General features: G+C 50.9%; 1 protein-coding gene across 1 annotated transcript in view; it reads left to right on the top strand.

Moving 5' to 3' along the window:
* Positions 1-23,049, top strand: part of LOC133082936 (glycoprotein Xg-like) — a 38,949-nt gene that overhangs the window by 5,300 nt on the left and 10,600 nt on the right. The window contains exons 2-9 of the mRNA XM_061179619.1: positions 5,208-5,335; positions 6,198-6,272; positions 6,716-6,824; positions 9,465-9,506; positions 11,983-12,006; positions 13,081-13,143; positions 15,893-15,955; positions 22,707-22,757. Coding sequence (XP_061035602.1) covers positions 5,208-5,335; positions 6,198-6,272; positions 6,716-6,824; positions 9,465-9,506; positions 11,983-12,006; positions 13,081-13,143; positions 15,893-15,955; positions 22,707-22,757 — 555 coding nt within the window. The remainder of the gene's footprint in view (positions 1-5,207; positions 5,336-6,197; positions 6,273-6,715; positions 6,825-9,464; positions 9,507-11,982; positions 12,007-13,080; positions 13,144-15,892; positions 15,956-22,706; positions 22,758-23,049) is intronic.

The following is a 23,049-nucleotide window of genomic DNA, read 5'->3' as shown; positions in this document are numbered from 1 at the left end:
GATAATCTGCTTTATTTACAGTCAATTGATTGTAGACGTTAATCCCATCAACAAAATACCATCATGGTGACATCTAGATTAGTGTTTGAGTGAACTGGACCCCATAGCCTGGCTGAGTGGACACATAAAATTCACCGTTCAGTATGATTTCATTTTTCCACTTCAACTGGCCGAGAGGCTGATTCTGTAGACAATTGTATGGAGGGCTCCGAGGTCCTCTTGCCTTATAGCATCATCAGGCCCACACGTCTGCGTCTTAAGAAATATTTCCGTGTTTGTGGCTATTGCAGGACGTGGGGTGGAGCCAGCACTATTAAATCTTTTTGCTGCCCCAATTTCCCTATTACCACGAATGGCCCCCTTGAAGGGGGTTGCCTTTGCGGTGAAAACAGCTCCTGTAGAGACTGACAAATGCTTGAGCCCCAAGAGTTGATGGGTGCAAAGCACTACGCTCTTCCTTGGAGTAAGTCATTCTCAAGATTAAAAAAAAAAAACAAAACAAACTCAGGGACTTCCCTGGTGGCGCAGTGGTTAAGAATCCGCCTGCCAATGCAGGGGACATGGCTTCGAGCCCTGGTCCGGGAAGATCCCACATGCTGTGGAGCAGCTAAGTCCATGCGCCACAACTACTGAGCCCACGTGCCACAACTACTGAAGCCCGCGCGCCTGGAGCCCGTGCTCCGCAACAAGAGAAGCCACTGCAATGAGAAGCCCGCGCACTGCAACAAAGAGCAGCCCCCGCTCGCCGCCAACTAGAGAAAGCCCACGCGCAGCAACGAAGACCCAACGCAGCCAAAAAGAAGAAAAAAAAAAAGTAAAAGAGTCCATTTCACCCAAAAAGCATGGTCTTAGAATTAGATGAATGCCTTGTGAGTATTTTCCTCCAATTATTTTTTATTCGTTATCCTTGTGGTGATAACACATGGTCTACACAAAATTCGGATACTCCAGGGAGGTAGTTGGGAAAGTTTGGTGGGTGTGAGTATTGCTGGGGAATAGGGTAAAAATGCAGAGTCCCCACGCCTGACCCCCCTTCCTCCAGGACCTCCATGGGGTGCTTCGCGAGTCTTCTAGCTGGTTGTCCTGAGTGTCAGCAAATCGGGGGGCCCCAACCAGTCATCCACTGTCCTTCAGAATCAGATGCGGAACATCTCAGCGCCCCCGTCCCCCTGAGGACGAACACCGATGCTTGAAGCAGCCTTGCCAGTTTTTCAGGCTCCGGGTGAAGATGAGACCAAACTCACCATCTTCAGGGGTCTCTTGGGAAGCGGCCACTTCCCGTATCCGTCCAACTCCCGTTTCCTTTCAAAAGAGAGCAGAGCTGTCGCCAGCTGAAGACCAATGCACAAGGGGTGTTGAGGAAAGTGATGGAGCTGGGGTATTTCAAGGAAAGAGTGGAATTTTCTTCTCTTGCTGTTTCCTGGGGTTACCTGCAGGGTGGATCTGAAGTTGGTCCAACTGGCATCCCCTTGGAGTGTTTTGGGGCTTCACCCATGGGGGTCAAGGTTCAAGGCCGCCTTCTCTCCTGCCTGTTGGAAGAAGCAGACAAGGGTTCTTCTATGACTCCCTCCATAACTGAGGCTGTGATACCCCTGGAGGGTGAGGACCTCCTGGACCTTGGGGGTTCAGTCAACTGGAGGGTGCAAAAAGGATCACCATCCCCGGACACTAAGGATGATTCCTGTTTGCATCATGAACTTCTAAAGTGGGGTCCCCAGACCGGTGGCACCAACATCCCCTGGGAGCTAGTGAGATATGCAGTTTTAGTGTCACCCAGACCTGCTGACCTAGACTCTGCCTGTAGCCAGGTTCCGGGCTGATTTGAATGCCCTTGAGGGTCTGAGAGGCGCTGAGACAGAAGCTCTGAGGCTGATGGGGCAGCTGTGGCGTGGACCAGCGCGCCGTGAGTGGCCTGTCTTCAAACGGCTGTGCTGAAGACCCTCTCCTTTTCACCCCCCGGGTGACTGCCTCTGCCCCATCCCATTCCACCAGGCTGTCGGATGGTGCCTCCACGATGGTTGAGACTCTCCTGTGGCTTTGAGTCTGTTACAGGATGACCTGTGTCCCCCCCAAATTCATATGTTCAAGTCCTATCCCCCAGGACCTCAGAATGGGATTGTGCTTGGAGATGGGGGTCTTTAAAAAGGTGATGAAGGGAAGATGAGGGGAGGGGGAGGGGCAAGATAGGGGGAGGGGCTTAAGAGTTACAAACGATTACGTATAAAATAAGTTCCAAGGAATTCCCAGGCAGTCCAGTGGTTAGGACTCCACTCTCTCACTGCCGAGGGCCCGGGTTCCATCCCTGACCGGAGAACTAAGATCCCACAAGCCACGCAGCCAAAAAAAAAAAAAAAAAAAAATCCCAACTCCTAAAATAAGTCACAAGGATATATTGTCCAGCACAGGGAGTATAGTCACTATTTTATAATAACTATGAAAAGGGTATAACCTTTAAAAGTTGTGAATCTCTATGTTGTACACCTGAAATGTATGTAATATTGTACATTAACTATAATTCAATTTGAAAAAGAAGACTTAAACAAATAAAAAAATGTGTAAAATAAAATGAGGTCACTAGGGTGGGTCCTGATCCCATGAGATGGGTGTCCTTATAAGAAGAGGAGATTAGGACACAGACACACACAGAGGGACGACCCTGTGAGGACACAGGGAGAAGACAGCCGTCTACGTGCCCAGGAGAGAGGCCTTGGGAGGAACCAGCCCTGCCCACACCGGGATCTCAGATTCCAGCCTCCAGGACGGGGAGAAATAAATGTCAGTTGTTTAATCTGCCCAGGTGGTGGTATTTTGTTGTGGGAGCCCCCCAAAAAAGATAAAAGTTCTTATCCTGCAAAGGGAGGTTCCTGGAACTGCAGCCTCAGTACCTCTAGGAGCTGGTAAGAAATGCCACCTCCCAAACCAACCTAGACCTGCCATAGAAGTGTCTGTGTGTCACGCGTGCCCCAAGGGATCCCTGTGCACGCGTCACTCTGGGAAGGCTGGTTTAGGACACGCCATCCAACGATGCCTCCTCAGACGGTCTGCAGCGTTTTTCCCAAGTCTCCATTTCATGACGCATGTCTTGCCTTTTTTGGCAGATAATCATTCCTTACTGCTTTGTGACCAAATACCTCTCCTCCTGGGGACTCTGTGCGTTGGTGCAGAGGGCTTCCGTCTGCAATGTGCTAGAAGGGCCCTTTGGGATGTCAGGAACCCAGACAACTGGTGGACCTTCTGGGGTGAAACTGGGCTGCTCTCAGGGGCTGAGGTCATGCAGGAGTTGTGTGGAGTGTCAGTCACCAAGTATCTGGATATTCACTTCGAGCTGTGCAGGGTGAGAACCCAGCTCTCTTTAAGAATATTTGCTGTCCTGCAGGAAACCGAAATGTCAGGAGAAACTAGAGACTGGAATGGATTTAGTGACACAGCTGTTCCAGGAGGAGGAGGTGGAAACCTGCCGGTGATGCACCAAGACCCACCGGGAACAATTCCCCACTTGGACGCATCCCTTCCTTTTCTCCCTTGTAAATCTGAACTGCTAACCTAGGCAGATGCTTACTTTTCTCTACTCCGTGAATCTCAGCGTCCTGGGAAACAGCCGCTGTAATATGCTTTCTGTACATATTTTTTTTAAAAATTGAAGTATGGTACTTGTATTTTATTTATTTTATTTTATTTTTAATGTATATTTATTTATTTATTTTTGGCTGCATTGGGTCTTAGATGCGGCACGCGGGATCTTTGCGGCAGCGCCCGGGCTTCTCTCTAGTTCGCGGGCTTGTCTCTAGTTGTGGCCCGCAGGTTCCAGAGCGCGTGGGCTCCGTAGTTTGTGGCACACAGGCTCTAGTTGAGGCGCGCGGGCTCGGTAGTTGCAGCGCGCGGGCTTAGCTGCCTCGCGGCATCGGGATCTTAGTTCCCAGACCAGGGATCGAACCCGCGTCCCCTGCATTGGAAGGCGGATTCTTTACCACTGGACCACCAGGGAAGTGCCCTGCAGTATTTTTAAAGACAATTGAGCCAGTGTCAAAAAGGGCACCTTAAATTTGCCTGAAGGAAGTCGGGATTTGTTCCCTGGGAGTCCCTGCTCCAGCTGGGTGAAATCCCTCAAGGACAAGAAAGTCCTACCGATTTATGGCTTGCAAAGTGGCTTAATCTGTGACTGATGATCCCCGGAAGGATTGGCTTAAATTAACCCACGCTTCAGAGGAAGCCTGTAAAATCCTATGTAAAGAAATGGAAAGCAATTGTCTTGAAGGGCAGCCGTTCCCGAAGGGGACGCAGATACAAGGACACTGGCCGGAATAATAAAATCTAAGATCCTGCCTGCCTGTGAGGGGTGGGATTTTTATCCCCTGATGGACCGACTCAAAGGTAATTAAATTCAGCACCTATAAATTCTGCTGGTAAGGGCTGTAATTGGTGCCAGGGCTTTAGATAGTAATCAGTTTTCCCCCCTCTTCTCAGAGCTAGCCTGGGGCTGGTTTTCTCCTTCAGAGGGAATAATTCAGGGATTAGTTAGTGGGAACTTGGACGTGTGCCTCTATCGTGGTGGCCGTGAAGGCGTGGTGGGTTTTTTCTAGTGCAAGGCGTCATCCTTGGCACCGTGTCACGATTATTCCAACAGCTCTGCCCTTTGCAAAAATGCCCTTTCTTCTGTAGGCTTGTGGGTCTGAGAAGTTCAGGGACGCAAACTCTGATACAAAGCATCTTAGAATCTCGTTGGGGTAGAATTTGACGGGGGAGGGAGGGGATTGGTTACTAGAGATAACGAAAGAATTCCTCCAAGGGCCATTCAGGTGGTTTCGTCTCAAAATCCCTCCTAAATAGATTTTTTTTTTGGAGGGTAGGGGGTCTTGGGTATGATGCTAAGACCTCCCACCCAGCAGCATGAGTCATTTTAAACCCCCGTCTCCAGGATGTCAGCAATGGGTGACCAGCATTATGATCCCAGAACCCACGCGGCTGCTTTCCCCTCGGTGTTTACAGATCCCAGAACATGTGGGATTGATTAGAAACTGCCGAGCCAGCTAAACTAAGCAGATCAGAAACACGTCTTATGTTCCCAGCCCCGTCTTAGGCTCTGAGTGGAAAAAAAAAAAAAGCTAGTGGAAGTAATTGCCCTGGGGAGCTGCCCCCCCCCGCCCCCCAGCTCCACCGAGACTGAGCCTCTGAATCAGCCTCTTACACCTGAGCCATGTGCCTGGCAGGGCTGCACCCGGCGGGGCTGCGATCTGAAGCACGTGGGGAGGGTCTTGGCTGCAGCCACTCCGGAGAGCAGAGTGCGTCGGCTGAACGGCAGCCTGGCCTGCGGGGCTGGATCGTCGCCGAGCCGAGGGTAGGGGAGCCCTCACACTGGGTGCGGTCCGCCGGCTCTGTGCGTCAGTCATGTTCACGGGCCTCCCAGTAGCGCCACAACTGGGGACAGCTTCCTCCACGACCTCTCCTCCTCGTCAGAAGCATTTCCAAACGGAAGGAAGCTGCTGGAAAGAGAAGCGGACACAGGATGGGGTTGGGGCAGCGTGCAGGGACTTGCTGCTCTCAAAGCCCCAGAGGGCGCTTCCTGGCTTCCGGCTGCAAGCAGGCTGGCTGGCAAGGCTACCGCCGCCCCAGAGGCGACCCGAGGCCCTTTAGAAAACAGCCGGCTGCCGCCCAGCTGTGCGATGGATTCGGGAGGGGCCGGGGGTGGGGGGTGGGGGTGGGGTACAGATAACAGGGGCTTCGATCATCTCAGAACAGGGAGTGGCCAGACACTCAGGTTGGAGGACACCCTTTCGGTGCCTCTTTACTGGATGCCTGGAACTCCTGGCAAGAGCCTGGTGAGAGTTGTTTGTAAACTGTCAATGGGCGACTAGAATGCAAATTCCGGAGCTGCCCTCGTAGCTGAGGGCACTGGGGGCCCCGCACGGGTATCTGTCCTTTCACGCTAGAGGGGGGTCCGCCACAGCCCCACGGCAGCCCTGGCAGGAATGTGTCTTCAGCGTCCCCAAGGCCGGTGCCGAGTCCTGTCCCCCAGCCCCTAGACAGTGACCCAGAGCAGAGAGTGGCCGGCCTGATCCCCAAAAGAGGACCTGGCAGAAGCTGGAGGGACACAGATCCTGGCCAAAGAGAGGGGCGATGGGCACAGATGCGGGACCTCCCTGTGTCAGAGACGGCTCTCCGGGGTTCGGCCTCTAAACGCGCTGACCCCCGGCCTGCAGTCCGGACCATGGGGCTGCCAGTGGGTGCCCTCTGCCCTCAGCTCCTCTGCCCTCCCGTGCCTGGGCCGGTCCCAGGTCAGGAGACCCCTGCCTGGGGGTGTCCACGCACCGGGGTCCCAGTTCCCTTGACAAGCAGCCCCAGAAGCTGCCCCCACAGCATCCCAGCCGGGCCAGGCCAAGGGCTTCCCTGACCCCAGGCTGGATGGGTCAAAACGACCTCCAGGCAGACTCGGGGAGTCTAGGACGCCCAGGGTCTAGGAAAACGGCGTCCCCCCGCTTCCCGCCAGCCCCCTTCCAGGCACAGGGGCTGCGACTGGGGCTCCTGGAGGGTCTGGGTGCAAAACCTGCCGTTGCCCTTAAGCTCCTGGAAACTCAGGCCCCTCGGCTGGCACATGTGCATAGTCGTAACACTGATGTCCCCTCGTGGGCGGAAAGAGGGATGCTCGGGTGACCTGCAGATGCTTGCAGTGGGACTTGGTGCAGAGTAGGTGCTCATAGACGGCTGCGCATCCTAATAGGTCCCCAGCGACGTGTTCGCGGCAGGGCTGGTGCGGGGCAGCAGGGGGCACGGGGTGGTGCCTCCAGGCCCCCACCTGCAGGCCTGTCTGCACGTGGCAGCCGTCAGAGGTCCTGGAGAGCAAAGCGACGGGCGGTGAGCCGTCCGAGAGCCTGCGGGCCAGAGCGACAAAGCGGGGAGCAGGTCATGGGGGCCTGAAAGCAGTGTCTTTGCCTGAGGAAACCCTGCCCCGGGCGGATTTAGGATTTCACACTGAGACGCTTGAGCATGTGGCTGGACCTTGAGCACAGGATGCTCGGTGAGAGAAGCCAGACCCAGAAGGACACACCGTGCGTGAGTCCGTTGATAGGAAACGTCCAGACCAGGCCAGTCCACAGAGGCAGAGGGTGGGTCTGTGGTGTCAGGGGCTGGGCAGGGGGCATAGGGAGTGAGTCTTAATGCAGACGGGGTCCCTTTTGGGGGATAAGCATGTTCTGGAACCAGATAGAAGTGGTGGTTGCACAGCCTTCATTATAAACATACTAAATGCCACTGGATTGCGTGCTCTAAACGGATGAATTGTATAATCTATGGATTCTGTCTCAACAAAGCTCTTTTAAAAAGCTCTTTTTTATCAGCCAAAGATGAGATACAAATTGGTCAGGAGCTCAGAGGTTTTCTGATCGGGCTTCTGTAGTTTTAGAGGCGGCGAAGGTGATGGGTGGGCTGTGTGTGGGAAGAAGCTCTTAAACTGGCAGGAAAGGAGCCCTCAGCTCGTTAAAAATGTTTTCTGGGTTTTTTTGAGATAAAATTCACATGCGTAAGAGTCACCCTGTGACCCCTCTGAAAGTGAATAGTGCAGACATTTTTGTTTAGCACGTTCACAGTGCTATGCAACCATCACCACCGTCGAATGCCAGAATGTTCTTCTCACCCCCATAAGGAACCCCGCACCCGTGAGCAGTCAGTGCCAGTCCCCCGACTCACTTGTTATGCACCCAAGTTTCTCCGAGCTGAGCTTGTAAGAAAACTGAAATCCAGCCTCCGCTTCTCTCCAGACCCTAGACTTCCTCATCGTATTTTTAGCAAGTCTGAAACCCGCACGTCAACAGAATTTCTGAGCCCCTGAGCACTGGGAGGGAGCCGGGGTTGAAATGTTTGTGAAACGCTTGCGGGGGTGTCACGGAGAGGCAAGGGCAGCGTGTTTCTGGGCCTCAGTCCAAGATGCAGTCTGTCTTAGCCATAAAGGAAAATATCCACAGTTCCAGCCACAGAGCCGCCACCGTACCGCATTTCCCAAAGGCATCCCCTGAGCTGTAAACCGGGGTCAGAGTGTTTCCCGGTGAGTAAACCACTATCTTCCACATGGCTCATGTGTCACCTCCTCCAGGCAGACCTCCAGGTCGGCTCACACAAGACGTGCAATTGCCCCCGCTGCCTTGTGGTCCCCGCTGCACCCTGTCCCCACCTTTAGGGATATTCACGGGTCTCTCTCCCCTAAAGAACCAGGAAGCAGGGCCAGTGTCATTGAAGGTCCCGTCCCCACTGGGTAACAGTGTGCCTGGATCAGAGTCGCAGCTCGTAAATGTTTGCAGAATGCACGGGTTCTTTGCCTTTCCAAGACGTCTATGTGTTTTGCTCGAGGCAGCTGAGATTCTAGGAGCATCTCCCTCCTCTTTAAGACGGGGATACCAGGGACTTCCCTGGTGGTGCAGTGGTTAAGAATCCACCTGCCAATACAAGGGACACCGGTTCGAGCCCTGGTCCGGGAAGATCCCACATGCCGCGGAGCCACTAAGCCCGTGCGCCACAACTACTGAGCCTGCGCTCCAGAGTCCGCGAGCCACAACTACTGAGCCCACGTTCCACAACTACTGAAGCCCACGTGCCAGGAGCCCGTGCTCCGCAACGAGAGAAGCCGCCGCAATGAGAAGCCCGTGCACCGCAACGAAGAGTAGCCCCCACTCGCTGCAACTAGAGAAAAGTCCGCACACAGCAACAAAGACCAACGCAGACAAAAAAATAATTTAAAAAAAAATTCTAATTAAAAAAAAAAAGATGGGGATGCCATTGGCAGCAACATGGATGGATCTAGAGATGATCATACTAAGTGAAATAAGTCAGACAGAGAAAGACAAATACCATATGGTGTCACTTATACGTGGAATCTAAAAAATAATACAAATGAGCTTATTTACACAACAGAAGCAGACTCACAGACATAGCAAACAAACTTACGGTTACCAAAGGGGAAAAGGGAGGGGGGAATAAATTAGGAGTTTGGAATTAGCAGATATCAACTATTGTGTATAAAATAGATAATTAGCAAGGACCTACTGTACAACACAGGGAACTGCATTCAATATCTTGTAATAACCGATAAGGGAAAAGAATCTGAAAAGAAATATATATGTGTAACTGAATCACTTCCGCGTACAGCAGACACTAACACAATATTGTAGCTTAACTATACTTCAATTAAAAAAAAAAAAAAAAGACGTGGGTGCCGTCATCTTTCTTCGGAGGCGTCTTTGGTGAGGGGCACAGCCTACCAGGAAAGCTGAGATGTTGGTTTGACAAACACACCACAGGGGAGGTGGAGAGAGAGGGGGACTTTGGTCTTCCGCTGACCTCACAGTGGGTGGTGGGCTTGACCTTTGCACCAGGGGGGATGTCTGGGAAGACGGGGCCAAGGGGGTCGGGGTGACAGGTGTCAGGGGGCCCTGACGGTCGCATCGCGGTGTGACCTAACGCCCTATGTCTCCCCACAGGTCAAGGTGACTTTGATTTGGCCGATGCTCTCAATGACCCCGGTAAGTGCCCGTCTTTCTCCAGGAGATGCTGTGCTTCGCAGCCTGTGGCAGCTCTGTGGCGGCTTGGGGTTGGCTGGGGCGGGGATTCCGAATTCCAGGCAGGGAGAGCTCTGGTTTTCACCCCAGATTACAAGCACCGGGAGATGGTCCTTCACGTCCTGCCTTAGCTGTGGGGCTCGGTCTTATGTCTTGGTAGGTCTGGGCTCCCCAAGCCCGGGGTCCGAGCATACGCTGGAGGGTTTTCCTTCGCTTAAATGTGGTTCACCTCTACTCGCGGGGCATCTACGACTTGGAAGACCCCCCCTACACCCCGCCTGTGTGTGGCCACTACCCTTGGGGTCAGCTGGACCTTCTTGCCAGCTGGAAAGCTGACTGTACATCTCCTGGGCCCGGGAGGAAGGTCTGGATTAAGGCCCACAGTCGAGCTGGGTGGCAGGAGCGTTCAGACCTGGGGGGCTTGGGGAAGAAGGAAGGGGTGTGACCTGCAGGCACAGTGGGAAGAAAGATGAGTGCTTGTCTACTCAGAGAGAAATCAGCTTCTTCTGTCATCAGGGCAACCCCAGGTCACTCATCGCACATCAGTTACGGGGGATTTTCCGAGAAGTAAGGAAGGGACGTGATCACCAGACCCCCTCAACTTAAAAAAGGATGACAACCAAAAAAAAAAAAAGAAGCTTGAGAACCAGGGGACAGAGTGACCTCCTATAGCAGCCTGTCACCTCTTCTCCACTATTTCCTAGAGATTATGAGCCAGGGGGCAACACTTAGTACTTCTGTACTCTCAAAGGAGCTGCTTTTTAAAACGAAAATACACCTTAGGAATAATAAAATTTTAACAAGATTTCTTCTCTAGAGAATTGCATTTTGAAAGATATTCATTATCTAAGTCTTTACATTTCTGATATGTTGGAATTTTTACTATGTATTATTTTGTAATCAGAAAAATTGCAGACATGTAAGAAATAGAAAGAACAAAATAATGGATGAGGAAAAAAAGAAAAAGGATGACAACCAATGATGCAAGACTAGCTCCCTCCCCAGTTTTCCCCACTAACTGAGGCTTTTGCTAGTGGTAACCGTGACAGAGCAGATATGAGATTATTGTCAGAACAGCGGACAAACCTAATGATGGAGGTCAAGGCTGACACACTGCTTCCCCCATCAGACTGCAATGGTGAAGGGCTCGGTCCTTCCCAGAGTGGACGGGCTGCGAGGTCAGGGTTATAGGAGGGCCAGTGGTTGCAGCCACACTGCGGGGCATTGGGAGGTACCCCCCCAAATTCAGCCTGGGTGGTTGGCACAGGGTCTGGGATGGATAAAGAAGGAGCACGCCCAGGGTAGGGCACACACAGCTGAGGGCTGTGGTGCAGAATCATCGGAGGCGTTTTATCGGTTAAAAAATATCATCAACCTGTGAGCTGGCAGTTCCCCTCCTAGGAAGAAAGGGAAGGATTGAAAGGAGAGACTCAGACGCATATGTGTTTATAGCGGCGTAATTCATCATCGCCAAAAGGCCGAAGCCACCCAAATGTCCATGGACAGATGGATGGAGAAACAGCCTGGGGTCCATGCACACAGTGGGCTATGACTCAGCCACGAAAAGGAGTGAAGCTCTGACCCAGGCTACCACGTGGATGGACCTTGAGCTCACGATGCTCAATGAGAGAGGGCTTTCTGCCGAGAGGAAGGACCCTGTCCACTGTGCCCCCGGGCAGCTCCAACCTCCCTCACCCTTGTCAGGTGCCACCCCTCCGAGCATCTTCCCCAAACCCCCTCCTCCTGCTGCCCCTGTCTGCCCACCCACACTCCACCCCCAGACTCACTGAGCCTGGCAGACAGGTACTGTGCACCTGATGCCCTGTCCGTGAGTGCCGACCTCAGGGAACCGAAGCCACCTGGGAAGCTGTGGACCACCCCGTTTACACACCCCCGGCAACAACAGGCACAACGCAAACGTTTGTCACGTGAAGAAACACGTGCAAGAAAGTGAGAGAAGCATTGTCCTGGAATCGGGGGAAGCTTCTCTCCAGATTGGCCTTCACCCGCCCTTCCTCTGCTCTGCAGGCGTGTAGTCACCTTGCACGCCTGTGTGGCACCAGCTCTGCGCACCCCTGCCCTGGATGCTATTTGCTCAGCCGGTCATCCCGCGGGCGTCCGAAATCTCGCTCCCTCACCTCCTGCAAGGCTCGCATGAAACTCACTTCCTAAGGAGTTGAGCTGACCACCTCAGGAAAGCTTTGCTCCCCTAGCTGGACCTCTGCACAGCTCCCGTGGAGACTGGTGGGCATGGGTTTTAAGGATGCTTTTGTTCTTTTTTTTTTTCCCCCCCTGAATACAGAGTGGAATTTGTGTTCATATCATGTCTGGGTTAGTGCCTTGAAATTCTCATGGTTCATTAGGGCGTTAACGATTCTTTCTTTGAGCTGCACGTAAATCCTCGATGCCTGTTGAATGTACGTTCTCTCTTTGTCCGCAGAGCCCACCAAGAAGCCGAGCTCAGGTGAGTGACTACGGCACAGAAAGGAGGCTGTGCCCCTGAGATGAGCTTTCTGAAGGTGTTTCTAGGGACGTGGAGCGTGTGAAAGGGGGGCAGGTGTTTAAAGCAAAGCCTAGCCCTTGGGGAACTGGAAATCAAAATCACAGTGAGACGTCATTCCTACTAGGACTGCTGGAATCAAAATATGGGCGATACCAAGTGTCGGTGAGGGTGTGGAGACATTGGAGCCCTCGTGCATTGCTGGTGGGGATAGAAAATGGTGCAGCCTCAGCGGAAAACAGTCTGGCAGCTGCTCAGAAAGCTACGTATAGAATTTCCCTATGATGCAGCAGTTCTACTCCTGGGTATAGACCCAAATGAACACACTTAGGTTGATCGTGTATAATTCCTACATTAGTCCAGGAGAGGAAAATTAAGAATAAAGTTGATGAAAAGAATAATAAAGTTGATTGAATGAAGAATAAACTTGATTAACTAAATAGAGAAAAATGAAGAATAAGCTGGATTAAATGAAGAATAAAATAAACTTGATTGAATGAAGAATAAAGTAAACTTGATTAACTAAGTAGAGGTCCAGAAATTTTAAAAAAGAAAAGAAAGGAAAAAAAAAATAGTAGGAATAACGTAACGTTAATTACTGTAGATGTAAAATGATTTAACGACTATGTTAAAAGACAGGGCTTAAAGCACTTTAATATGCTATTAAACAAAGTGAAAGTAAATGTTTGGGTAAAGATTTGGAGACAGATACTAACCAGAGGAAAATGGCATCACGTAGCAATGTCAGACAAAATAATCTTCAAGGAATAAACAGTTTTGGGTTTTTTTTTTTTTTGCGTACAATGTAAAGGCTAAACAGTTAGTCTTGTAACTGTGTGTATGCAGTTTTTTCTTTAAGTTCTACGTTCTGAGGTTTTATTTCTAGCGGCTAAGTGATTTTTAGCGGCTCGATGGTGATCTGTAAGTCTGTGAGCAGCAACTGTGAATAAAATATAAGCTCTAGTTCTTATTTTATAGGCTGCTACTGACGGAAGGACATTTTTCTCTTCCAAACATGCAATGTTGTCTTCCCCACAGATATCTACCCAAAGCCGAGGCCTCCCTACCAGCCACAGCCTGGAAATCCCGACAACAGTGGAAGTAAGAATGTTCATTCATTTCAAAACAAGTCTGATGAAAGGTGCTTCTTTTTGTTTTGTTTTTAACTACGAGTTTTCATCTGGCTGCTTCTGAAGTAAGAGCCAGCTTAGCTTTTCCGGGGGCGGGGGGAGCAGATTGCATTATTTTATTTCCTCGTTGCTCAGACGCTTGGAGAATACTGAGCATTTGGGGACGGTGGTCATTATTGTGCTGGAATTTTAATCAGGCTGGAGGACGAGTCTTTGTCTAGCTGTTTCCGTGGTTCCTAATGACTTCCCGTGCACTGTGCATTTTAGGTCATTTATCCTCAGTTTCTCCTTTGTTTTAAAAGCTTGGCAGACACTGCGCCTATAGATCACCTTTTTTAAAAAAAAAAAGGGGCTGGGGCGGGGGGTAATCTTAGCCAATAGCCCATAAAGTCCTCAGCAATTCAGAAACCCTAAAGACCTAAAAGCTGACCAGGCATAGGTGACCAGTGACACTGGCCAAGTTGACGGCCTGCGGAAGCTTCCTGGAAGCTTAGTGTGGCCTTGAGATGGGTGGAAATTCATCTCCTCGGCGGTGGCGATGGCCATGGTGAGGGAGATGTCACGAAAAGTAAGACGTAAGGTTCTACGAAGCTGTTACCTAATTGCAAAGCAGCCCAGGCCACTAACTGCGTTAGTTAAGGGACGCTTACGTCACTGCTTTGTCATCCTTGATACCGAAACTTGGCCTCTGTACACCGATGCCAAATTGAATCTCAGAGACAGAGTTTCAGGTGAAGTAGAAAAGAATAGCTTCGTTGCTTTGCCCAGCAAAGGGGGACACAGAGGGCTCCTGCCCTCAAAACTGTGTCCCTACCTGGGGTGGGATTCGGTGAGGAGTTTTATAGCCATGGTTCAGAGGGTGGGGTTGCCTAGAAGGACCAGGGTGCCTGCAGGGCCTGCACTCCTTCAATCTAGACATCACCTGGGCTCAGGTGGTCTCCTGATGGGTTTCTGTGCTTCTCAGAGGTTATCAAACTGTGGCCTTCTCTTTGGAATGAAGAATGCTTTATCAAGTAGTCAACATCATCCGTTTGTTGGGGGTTTCAATATCTGCCAAACAGTATTGTCATGTGTATCCCTCGAGGGGGAACCAGGACCTGCCCCAAAGGCTGCACTATTGTTTCTTCACGGCTCCTCCCTTGTCTCTGCATCCCCTCCCTTCCCTGATTAGCAACTGCTTGAATCTGCCCGTTGGAACTCAGGGAAGGTCATGGGGGCTGAATGAAGCCTATTTCCTGTAATCAAGAAACGGGGGACACAGGAAGGCTTTTGTGCCCAGGAGCTCCACGGGGAGCTCGGTTTCATCCTCTTTGGTTTTTTTTTTCCCCTCCAATTTTAACATCCCAGCTCCATCGATTCCTTTCTTGTAAAAATTCCTCCCAGCCTTTTCAACAAACTATTGTCCGAAGGAGCGCTGTTATTCTACAAGGTGCCAATGGAAATCCCTCCTGGGGAGTGTTTCTTGCTACAGTCTATTTAGGGATCTCGGGTTAAACGTATTCCCATGGGCTTCCCTCCTACGGGGTCCAGAGAATGTTAGATGCTGGCCATCCTGTAAGATGAGTCACCAGGACCAGGGTGACTCATCCACCCCAGGGCGTGGGTAGCAAGCCTCACGCTTGGGAGGGGTCCCTCTATGACTCAGGGTTCCAGCAGCTGACACATTCCAAATTAGAGGAAGGTTGCTTTCTGGCCTTTGTTTTCAAGCTTTGCTAAAATCCAGTGGGGAGATGCCTTTAAAATGGTGCCCCCAAATAATGAATTTATATTTGATATGAGTTATGTGGCTTTTGGTATCAGCCTGACTTTCCCTTAGATGCTAGTTCTTCTGATGGTTTATTGTTTATGGGGGAACACGTCTTGATTAAGAGGTTTTGGACACTGATCAGCCTCAGTGACTATGCTTTCTGCCTAACCCATTTGGAATGATTCATAATGAAACGATAAAACATGTAAAAACAGGGACTCAGCAAACTCGACACACACAGCAAACGAAGAAGGGAAAGGACTTGATTAGAACTTAAGTATGGAAATGGCAATACAGGAGTAGAAGATCTCCTTAAATTTCATGCTTGCTCCCTGGCTCACCCAGTTCCTGTATGTGTCTCTCGAGAAGAAAGGTGAGTCATTGAAGGCAGTGGTGAGCAGTCCCTTGAATATAGGCTGTTCTGGAACATTCTGCTGTGCAAGAAAGGCCCTGCAGGCGGAATGGGAGATCCTGGCAGAGACAGTGTTTTGTGCCAAGGCTCTGGGGCAGGAAGCTTGGGCTAAGTTTGAAGGACAGATTAAGGGCATTTGTGACAAAAGTTAAGATTAACTCCAGTGAGGGCATGTACACACGCACAGCAGGAAGGGTAACACGTCATCAAAAATGTGAGATGCTTTTGTCCTAATACTGACGACGGGCTTTTGCAAACAACCTGATGTTCGCGATAACGCTAAACATTGGAACATTCACAGGGCAGCGTCTGCCAGATTCATTTCAGGAATCCGTGAACTTCTTGCTTTCAGAACCAAATAAGGAGGTTCTGGGCCCCAAAATCAACATGGTTTTTAAAACTTTGGAGACTTTGAGTACCAGAGGTCCTGCGAAAGCGATAAACAGCAAATATAAATAAGCCGGAATGTCATTTTGTATTTCGGTCTTTTGTATTGTCTGAATGGTTCATTGCGGGAAGATGTCATTCTTTTCCTAACATCACCTTGGTGTTTTCCAACAGATATCTATCCAAGGCCAAAGCCACTGCCACGTCCCCAGCCTGGCAGCTCTGACAACAGTGGAGGTGAGTCCTGAGTGTTGAGACACCTTCTGGAAGCGTTGGGAGGGATGCAACGGACCATCTTGGAATTCTGTCTTGGAATGGTGAAATACGAGTTGGCATTTGAAATATGCAGAGGTTCTTTAACAAGGAGTTCACCTGCTGTTAGCAATCCCTCTGTTGATGGAGGATGCATTTTGTTTGGTTTGGTTTGGGGCTGAAAAAAATGCAATGCGCCCCAAAGACATCTCACGTCACTATGGAGGAAGGGGATTCTCTTTGTCCTTGGTTGCTCTGTTTTGGGTGTTCCGCTGAGTTTTGCTTCCCTTGTCAAGAGCCGTTTGGGGCCACGTTGCCTGAGTTCCCACCATAGGTCGAGTGATGTGTTGGGAATCCAGGCACCTGGGGGAAGACCACTCGGGAAGGGATGCCGGCTCATGGTGGTGGGAGAATCGCAAGAATTCCAGGGCTTGGGCAGACACGTGTGCCGACAGATGAGTGCTGGGGAAAGCTCAGCTCTATGGGCATCCTCATTTCCAGCTGGTGTGGCAATGGGGAGTTCCCCTGTTTCCGATTCTCTTGAGATATTATTCGAACGTTGAATTCCTAGGGTGCAAAACACCGTTGCTTATGCCCAACCAGACAACCTTCAGAGAGATTCAAGCATCATTTCTTCCCTGCAGGTTTCAGCTTGGGGGGGTCATCTCTGTCTCCAAGACCTGACCTCTAGATCCTAAACTGTGATCCTTTCTCTGTATCCCTTTGCCCTGCAGCAGGAGATCATGTTATACTTTGTAACATGCAATGCCATGCAACTGTGGTTAATTTATTTCCTTGAGTTAGGATGAAAAGCGCACACACACACACACACACATGCAGGGATTTTTGCCTTTCCTCCACCGATGCATCTTCAGAGCCAGAAGCCAGGCATGGCACACAGTAGGTCCTGTAAAGATCATTTGCATGAGCAATGCCTTAGCTAATTTCGGCGACGGAGGGCTCACCCCTAAACCCCTTCATCAGGACACATACCCTCCACTGTGTTGTTGGCTTGAAAGGTCTAACGGCCCCGCCTCCAAAAGGCTGTGCTCTTTGATTGACAGCGCCCAGCAAGATGTTCCTAAGGGGTTCTCACAAAGCTGTTCTCTCCTCCAAGATGTTTCAGGAGACACCCTTTTATTATTATTATTATTATTATTAATTATTATTGGCCACGCGTCATGTGGGATCTCATTTCCCCCACCAGGGATGGAGCCTGTGTCCCCTGGCAGCGCAGAGTCTTGACCACTGGATCACCAGGGAAGTCCTGAGACATGCCTTTAAACGAAATAGATCCCTTGAGCTCTCCAGAGGCTTCATCTGATCTTGTTGAAGATGCTGCCCTGTCTTCTGCTTCACACATGTATTGGGTGGCAGGACACACAAGGGACACCCCTTCCTTGGGGTTCCCCACGGCTCTGGGAAGGCTTCGCCGAGGGGGTGATCCTTGCTGAGAGAAGGCAGAAGGACCCCTGCCTGCCTTCTGCATCTTACACTTTTCATAACCCCCAGCAGCATGATTTATACCCTGGAGGGAGGGCTGCGTCTCCACGTGGGTTTCTTGGAGACGGACCGAGTCACTTCTGCAGGGAGCAGACAGGGAGAGGAAGAGCCATTAGGGGTCTCACACATCATGAGACAATCCCCTTGGATCTCATGGTGGCCGCAAGTAGCAGGGCCTTCAACAAGTTTCCAGAGGCCAGAGGGGCATTTGAACTCCGAGCAGGAAGGAAAGGAGACCTGGGGACGTCAGGCTTGCAAAGCGGGGATGGTGGGTTACGGTGGTGCCAGCTTTTGCTGGGTGGACCCTCAGGGCAATAGGACCGTCTTCTCTCACGAGTGCATCTTTGGGGGCCATCTCTTTGGCTTCTGGAGAGGAAACGCATAGATTTCATGCATCCAGCAGCACGTACAGCCCCAAATGCTCCCACCCCACCCCCAGCCCCAGCCCGGGGTCGAGGGGCTTCTCCTGTTTTCCTTTCCATCCGCATCTTGCAACTTTGCACTTGGCTGTGGGCATCTGGAAAGTATTAGCAAATGGCACAGCTCAGACCTGAGGGCTGGGATCCCCCTGTGTTTGCAGGATATGGGTGGGTGGAGTCAGGCAGGGGGCGGGAGGCAGGGGGCCCAGGGCGGCGGCTTGTGACCCGCAGGAGCTCACAGAATACACAGCTTCCTATCTGGCCTGGCCATCGTCCGTCTTGGGTTCTGCTGTCTCCTGACGCCCCCATGGCACCCGGATCTCCCACAGGTCGGCTTATACCCAGCAGCCAGGCTCGCCCCAAACCCCTAAAAGCCCTGAGGTTTATTCTGATTCCGAAACACAGACCTGTCTCTGTGACCCGACCGCAGTGCGCAGCCCAGGCTGTGATCGCCATGCCCATCCCGACTTCACCTAGAAGCATCCCCAGAAGAGGGTCTGAACGTTTGCTGCTTAGAAGAGCTTTAGAAACGGCAGTGACTAAACCCACAGATGAGCTTTGCCGACGCCTTGCATGTTACATTTGATTCTATTTTGACAAAGTTAAAAAATCTGCTCAGGACAGGAGCAAGTTCAGTAAGAAGGAGGCCAGGAATATTCTGGAGGACCACAGGGATCGTATCTGGGTTTCTCCAATGGGCAACCTCGCAGTCTGTCCCGTGTGTGTTTTCCAAAACCACCCCAGCGATTAATTCGATTTTGGTGTCATCTACCTGGAGTTAGCCTCAGACCCCGCAGGTTAAGAGCTCGGTCCTACAGGACTGTCCCCACTGCAGACAACAGTCCCAAGTCCCAGCTTGTCACCTGTGTCTCTGACCCACTGGCTATAGATCGGAGATTCCCACGACCCCGCCTCGGGTTCGGTTACTTTGTTAAAATAGCTCACAGAACTCAGAGAAATACTTAGGTTTCTGACTGACATTTACCAGTTTATTATAAGTGTTGACAAAAAATTAGTCGATCTCAGAAAGACATGGAAAATTTTATTCGAGCCAGATTTGAGGATTGTAACCCAGGTAGAGCATCTCAGAAAAGTCTGAGAACTGTTCCGCCCCGTTTAGAAGTCAAGGCCCACTTCTATAAGTTTTTTGAGACAGAGGGCTGGACATCACAGCATGTACTAGTGACAGTTTACACAGTCCAGGTCTAAGCGTCATCGTGGCCCCTCACAAGATCCGTAAGGAATGTCATCTTTTTAGGAGTCGTCCTGTGGGTGCTGGGAGAATGCTGCTGTTTATGGCTTAGCAGATATTCCTGCTGATGGGGGAGGTCCGACCAACGCCTAAGGCAGGTACACGATGCACAGCGGGGCGGGCGGGGGGGAAGGGAGGAGGCCAAAGGGAAGAGAAAATTTCTTATGTTTAAATTTTTCTTGCCCTGCCATAGAACCTGAATTTTATTTCACATAAAGGATATGATAAACGACACAGATGAACAGCCAGATGAAGAGACACAGGGCGAGGGGGTCCCAAGTGTAGGAGCTTCTGGAGTTGGGGTGCACTGCCTTCCACCGTGTAGATAAATTCACTCATTCAGAAGCTCTCCAAACCCTGTCTCCTGGGTTTTTACGGAGGCTCTGTCCTGTGAGCCTGACTGATGAACTCCTGGGCCACCAGACAGGGGTGAGGCTGGAAGTCCCAACCCTCCAATCACTGGTTGGTTGCCCTGGCGACCAGCATCCTCCAGGGCTTTCCAAAAGTCACCTCATTAACATAAACTCAGGTGTGGTTTGAAGGGGCTTGTTCTGAATAACAAAAGACACCTTTATCTCTTTTGTCACTTCACAAAAGACCCCTTTACCATTCCTATCATTTAGGAAATTCCAAGGGGCTCTGTGTTTGGATTAGGGAGGAAAACCAAATATGTACATTTCTGATTAAAATCACAGTGTCGCCCTCTGCATCCTCTTTGTAAATCTTGCTTGAGGCTAGTGGGGTGGAAGTAGCAGGTTGGGGTCCCCGGAGAAGGGCCCGCAGGAGGGAGTTTGCTGTCATCTGTAGCTACCACCCCGCTCTTCCCGAGGCAGGCCTGGATGGGGAGGCCGCGGGGCGGGGAGAGGGGACAGAGCCTGGAGCCGGGCCCCATGCTCCCGGCTGGGACATCAAGGCCCTCCTGGGACTGGGGGCAAGTCCCGGGGCCCGGTCCGCTGTGCGGGCTGTGCAACGGGGCCGCAGTAGGCTGCCCAGGTGGGCGCGAGGGACAGGATAGCATCCCCGGCAGGTTTGTAGCAGCCCACCGGGACGGACCCCTTTTGAGGACGGCAGCTTAGCTTGCGCTGAGGACTCGGAAAGCATTTCCTTGAGCGCTTGCTATGGGCCGAGCCTGGTTCTGGGCACCAAACGGACTGTGCCAACCACGCAGCAAGGGGGACGGGGGAGCGAATGGGCGGTACGGAAGCAGGGGCCCCATCCAGGGGAAGGCAGACCTGGGGGGTCCGAGGGATGAAGAGCCGGGCCTCTTTCCCCCCCAGGCAGTGTTCCCTCTAAGCTCTGCAGTCGGAGGGGGTCTGTCTCACCGGCGGCCCTTCCCAGGCTGCCGGGTCCCCGCACACCGCCCGCAGGCAGGAACCACGGCAGCCAGGACCTCTGGCGTTTGGCCCCAGTGCCCCCCGTGCCCCCCTCACGCTCACAGGCCTGGGTGTGCAGAGGGCTCCCCGGAGGGCGGGCTGCGAGGGCCCTGCGCTCTGTCCACAGTTTCCCTGAGCGACAGGGACCTAGATGCCGGCCGCCACCCGCCCAGGCCCAGGCCGTCCGCAGGTACACGGTGGCTTCTGTGATCTGTGACCCCCCGTGGAAGGTGGCGCGCGGGCCCTCCCCTCCAACCCCGCATTGCGGCGGGTCCCTGCGTCTGTCCGCTCCGGGGCCTTGCGAGGTGGACCAAACTGGCCACGGCACAGATGCCCTTCAGAAGTGGGGATCGTCTCCATATGAACATGTATGTGTGTGTGTACATGTGCCTATGTACGTACATTCCTTTACACACGTACTTACATACATGCCTCTGTATGCGTGTGTCTGCAGTCCTATCTTTATACAGATGCTGTGTCTATACGTGCCTTTATAGATGCATGTCTCTCTCTATGTATCTCTCCTAAAATGTATTTTTGTTGTGATACAGTCGACACATAACATCTTGTAAGTGTAAGGGGTACAGTGTGATGATTTGATGCACTTATACATTGCAGTGTGATCACCACTGTTGCCTCAGCTAACACCTCTGTTCTGTTACATAATTACCGTTTCTTTTTTTTGGTGACGGGAACTAAGATCTAGTCTCCTCTATACATCGTTATAGTTGTGTATATATACCTTTCTACATATATCCTTATATAAGTATGTGTATGTATATTTATGTGCGTGTTTATATGTATACATACAAAGATATCTCTCTCTATATATATATATATATAGGTATCTTGATATATATGTACCTTTATATATGTGCATATACCTATGTATATATGTACCTTTATATATATACACACATATACATCCTTATAGATATATACCTTTATGTGTATGTTTATGTTTCTATACATATCTTTATATTTATATACTTGTACCTGCATAACACTTTTCTGTATGTTTGTGTTTATATATTAATATATGTGTTTATACACTTGTATAAAATTTAAAAAACACGAGAAAAATTTTATAAAATTATGTTTGTATATACCTTTTTATATGTAGGTATATGTGTGTGTATAGCTTCATATGTGTACATATGCATGTATCTTTATATATGTATGTATAGATACATCTTTATATGTGTACATATATCTTTATATATGTATATATTTATATGAGTGTGTATAAATACCTTCATATGTGTACCTATCTATATCTTTATATATGTATACATCTTTATATGTTTATATGCCTTTCTATATATACATATAAACTTCTCTATGTATGTGTGTATGTATAGAACATTATATATGAATATATCCATATTGTATATAGATATCTTTACACATACATATATGTATATATGAAACTTTGAGTGTAAGGTTTTCTCTATAATTGAAGTGTGAGCGGCTGCATAGACTCTTTCCCGTATCAGTGAACGTGCAGGCCGTATGCACATACAGGGGAGAGATGCATGCAGTGCCAGGCTCCGGAGGGTGACCTACGGGGCTTTGGTTTTCCAGTAGGTGAAGTTTCTCGTGTCTTTCATGCTGTGATTTTCTTTGAGAAGAGTCCAGAGACTTGTCCCTGATACTTTCCCAGGGGCGTATTCCTCGTCTGGACAAACACGTTGCATCCAGCCATCTTTTCCGTGGTGTTTAAAGGCCATCAAGAAATAGCTTTGTCTTCAAGGTTATTACAGTAACAATCAGGGAAAATTAAAAGCGCCCAGTGTCTAACAAAGAACGTTTACGATCGGGCTTGTCCGCCCGATCGTCCTTCTCGCTGAGGTGATTCTGTACCTGGGTCGCTGCAGGAAGGGGACAAGCCTGCATTAATTCGGAGCCCTGGTTGCGGGGAGGGCATGTGTGTGCTCTGAAGGCACAGAACTTTCTAAAGGGCTCCGTGTGGCATGGGTTTCCCCACCCAGGAGACCTGACTTTGGCGGGCGGTGCGGGCACTCCTGTGGGCATCCCCTGGTGGCCCCTGCTTTGCCATCACGTGGGGCTGTCTTTGGGGTGAGTCTTGGGCCCGGCTTTGGTGCCATGGCCAACACCCCAGGTGGATGCCTGTTGGAACCCAAGCTCCGCGTCCAGAATGTTCCTCAAATCCAGCTTCTCTCCTGCAGGAGGCGGTGGCAGCTACCCCCCCAGTCATGACGGCCACGGAAGCACGCACGGTACGTCCAGCACCAGGGCCCGCGTGGGTGGTGAGGCTAGGCTGGCATTTCCGGGGCTCCCGTGCCTTCCTCCTGGGGTCTTGGGTGCTGGATGCCTCTGTGCTGGCGTTGATCTTCTGAGCCCTTTCTGCTGACCATCTGCTGGGCCTTGCCCTGCCCTCCAGGTGCTGCCCCACGCACCTTTGTCCAGGTAAAAAGACACAGAGCAACAGGCCACAAGCGTCGTCAGGGACAGAACAGCCAATGAATTGGAGATTCTTTCTGGGGACACCAAGAATGAAAGGAACGTTCC

Source organism: Eubalaena glacialis, chromosome Y (genome assembly GCF_028564815.1).
Source record: "Eubalaena glacialis isolate mEubGla1 chromosome Y, mEubGla1.1.hap2.+ XY, whole genome shotgun sequence".
Classification (NCBI taxonomy): domain Eukaryota; kingdom Metazoa; phylum Chordata; class Mammalia; order Artiodactyla; family Balaenidae; genus Eubalaena; species Eubalaena glacialis.
The sequence above is the reverse complement of the archived record's forward strand: the minus strand, read 5'-3'. Positions and strand labels throughout refer to the sequence as shown.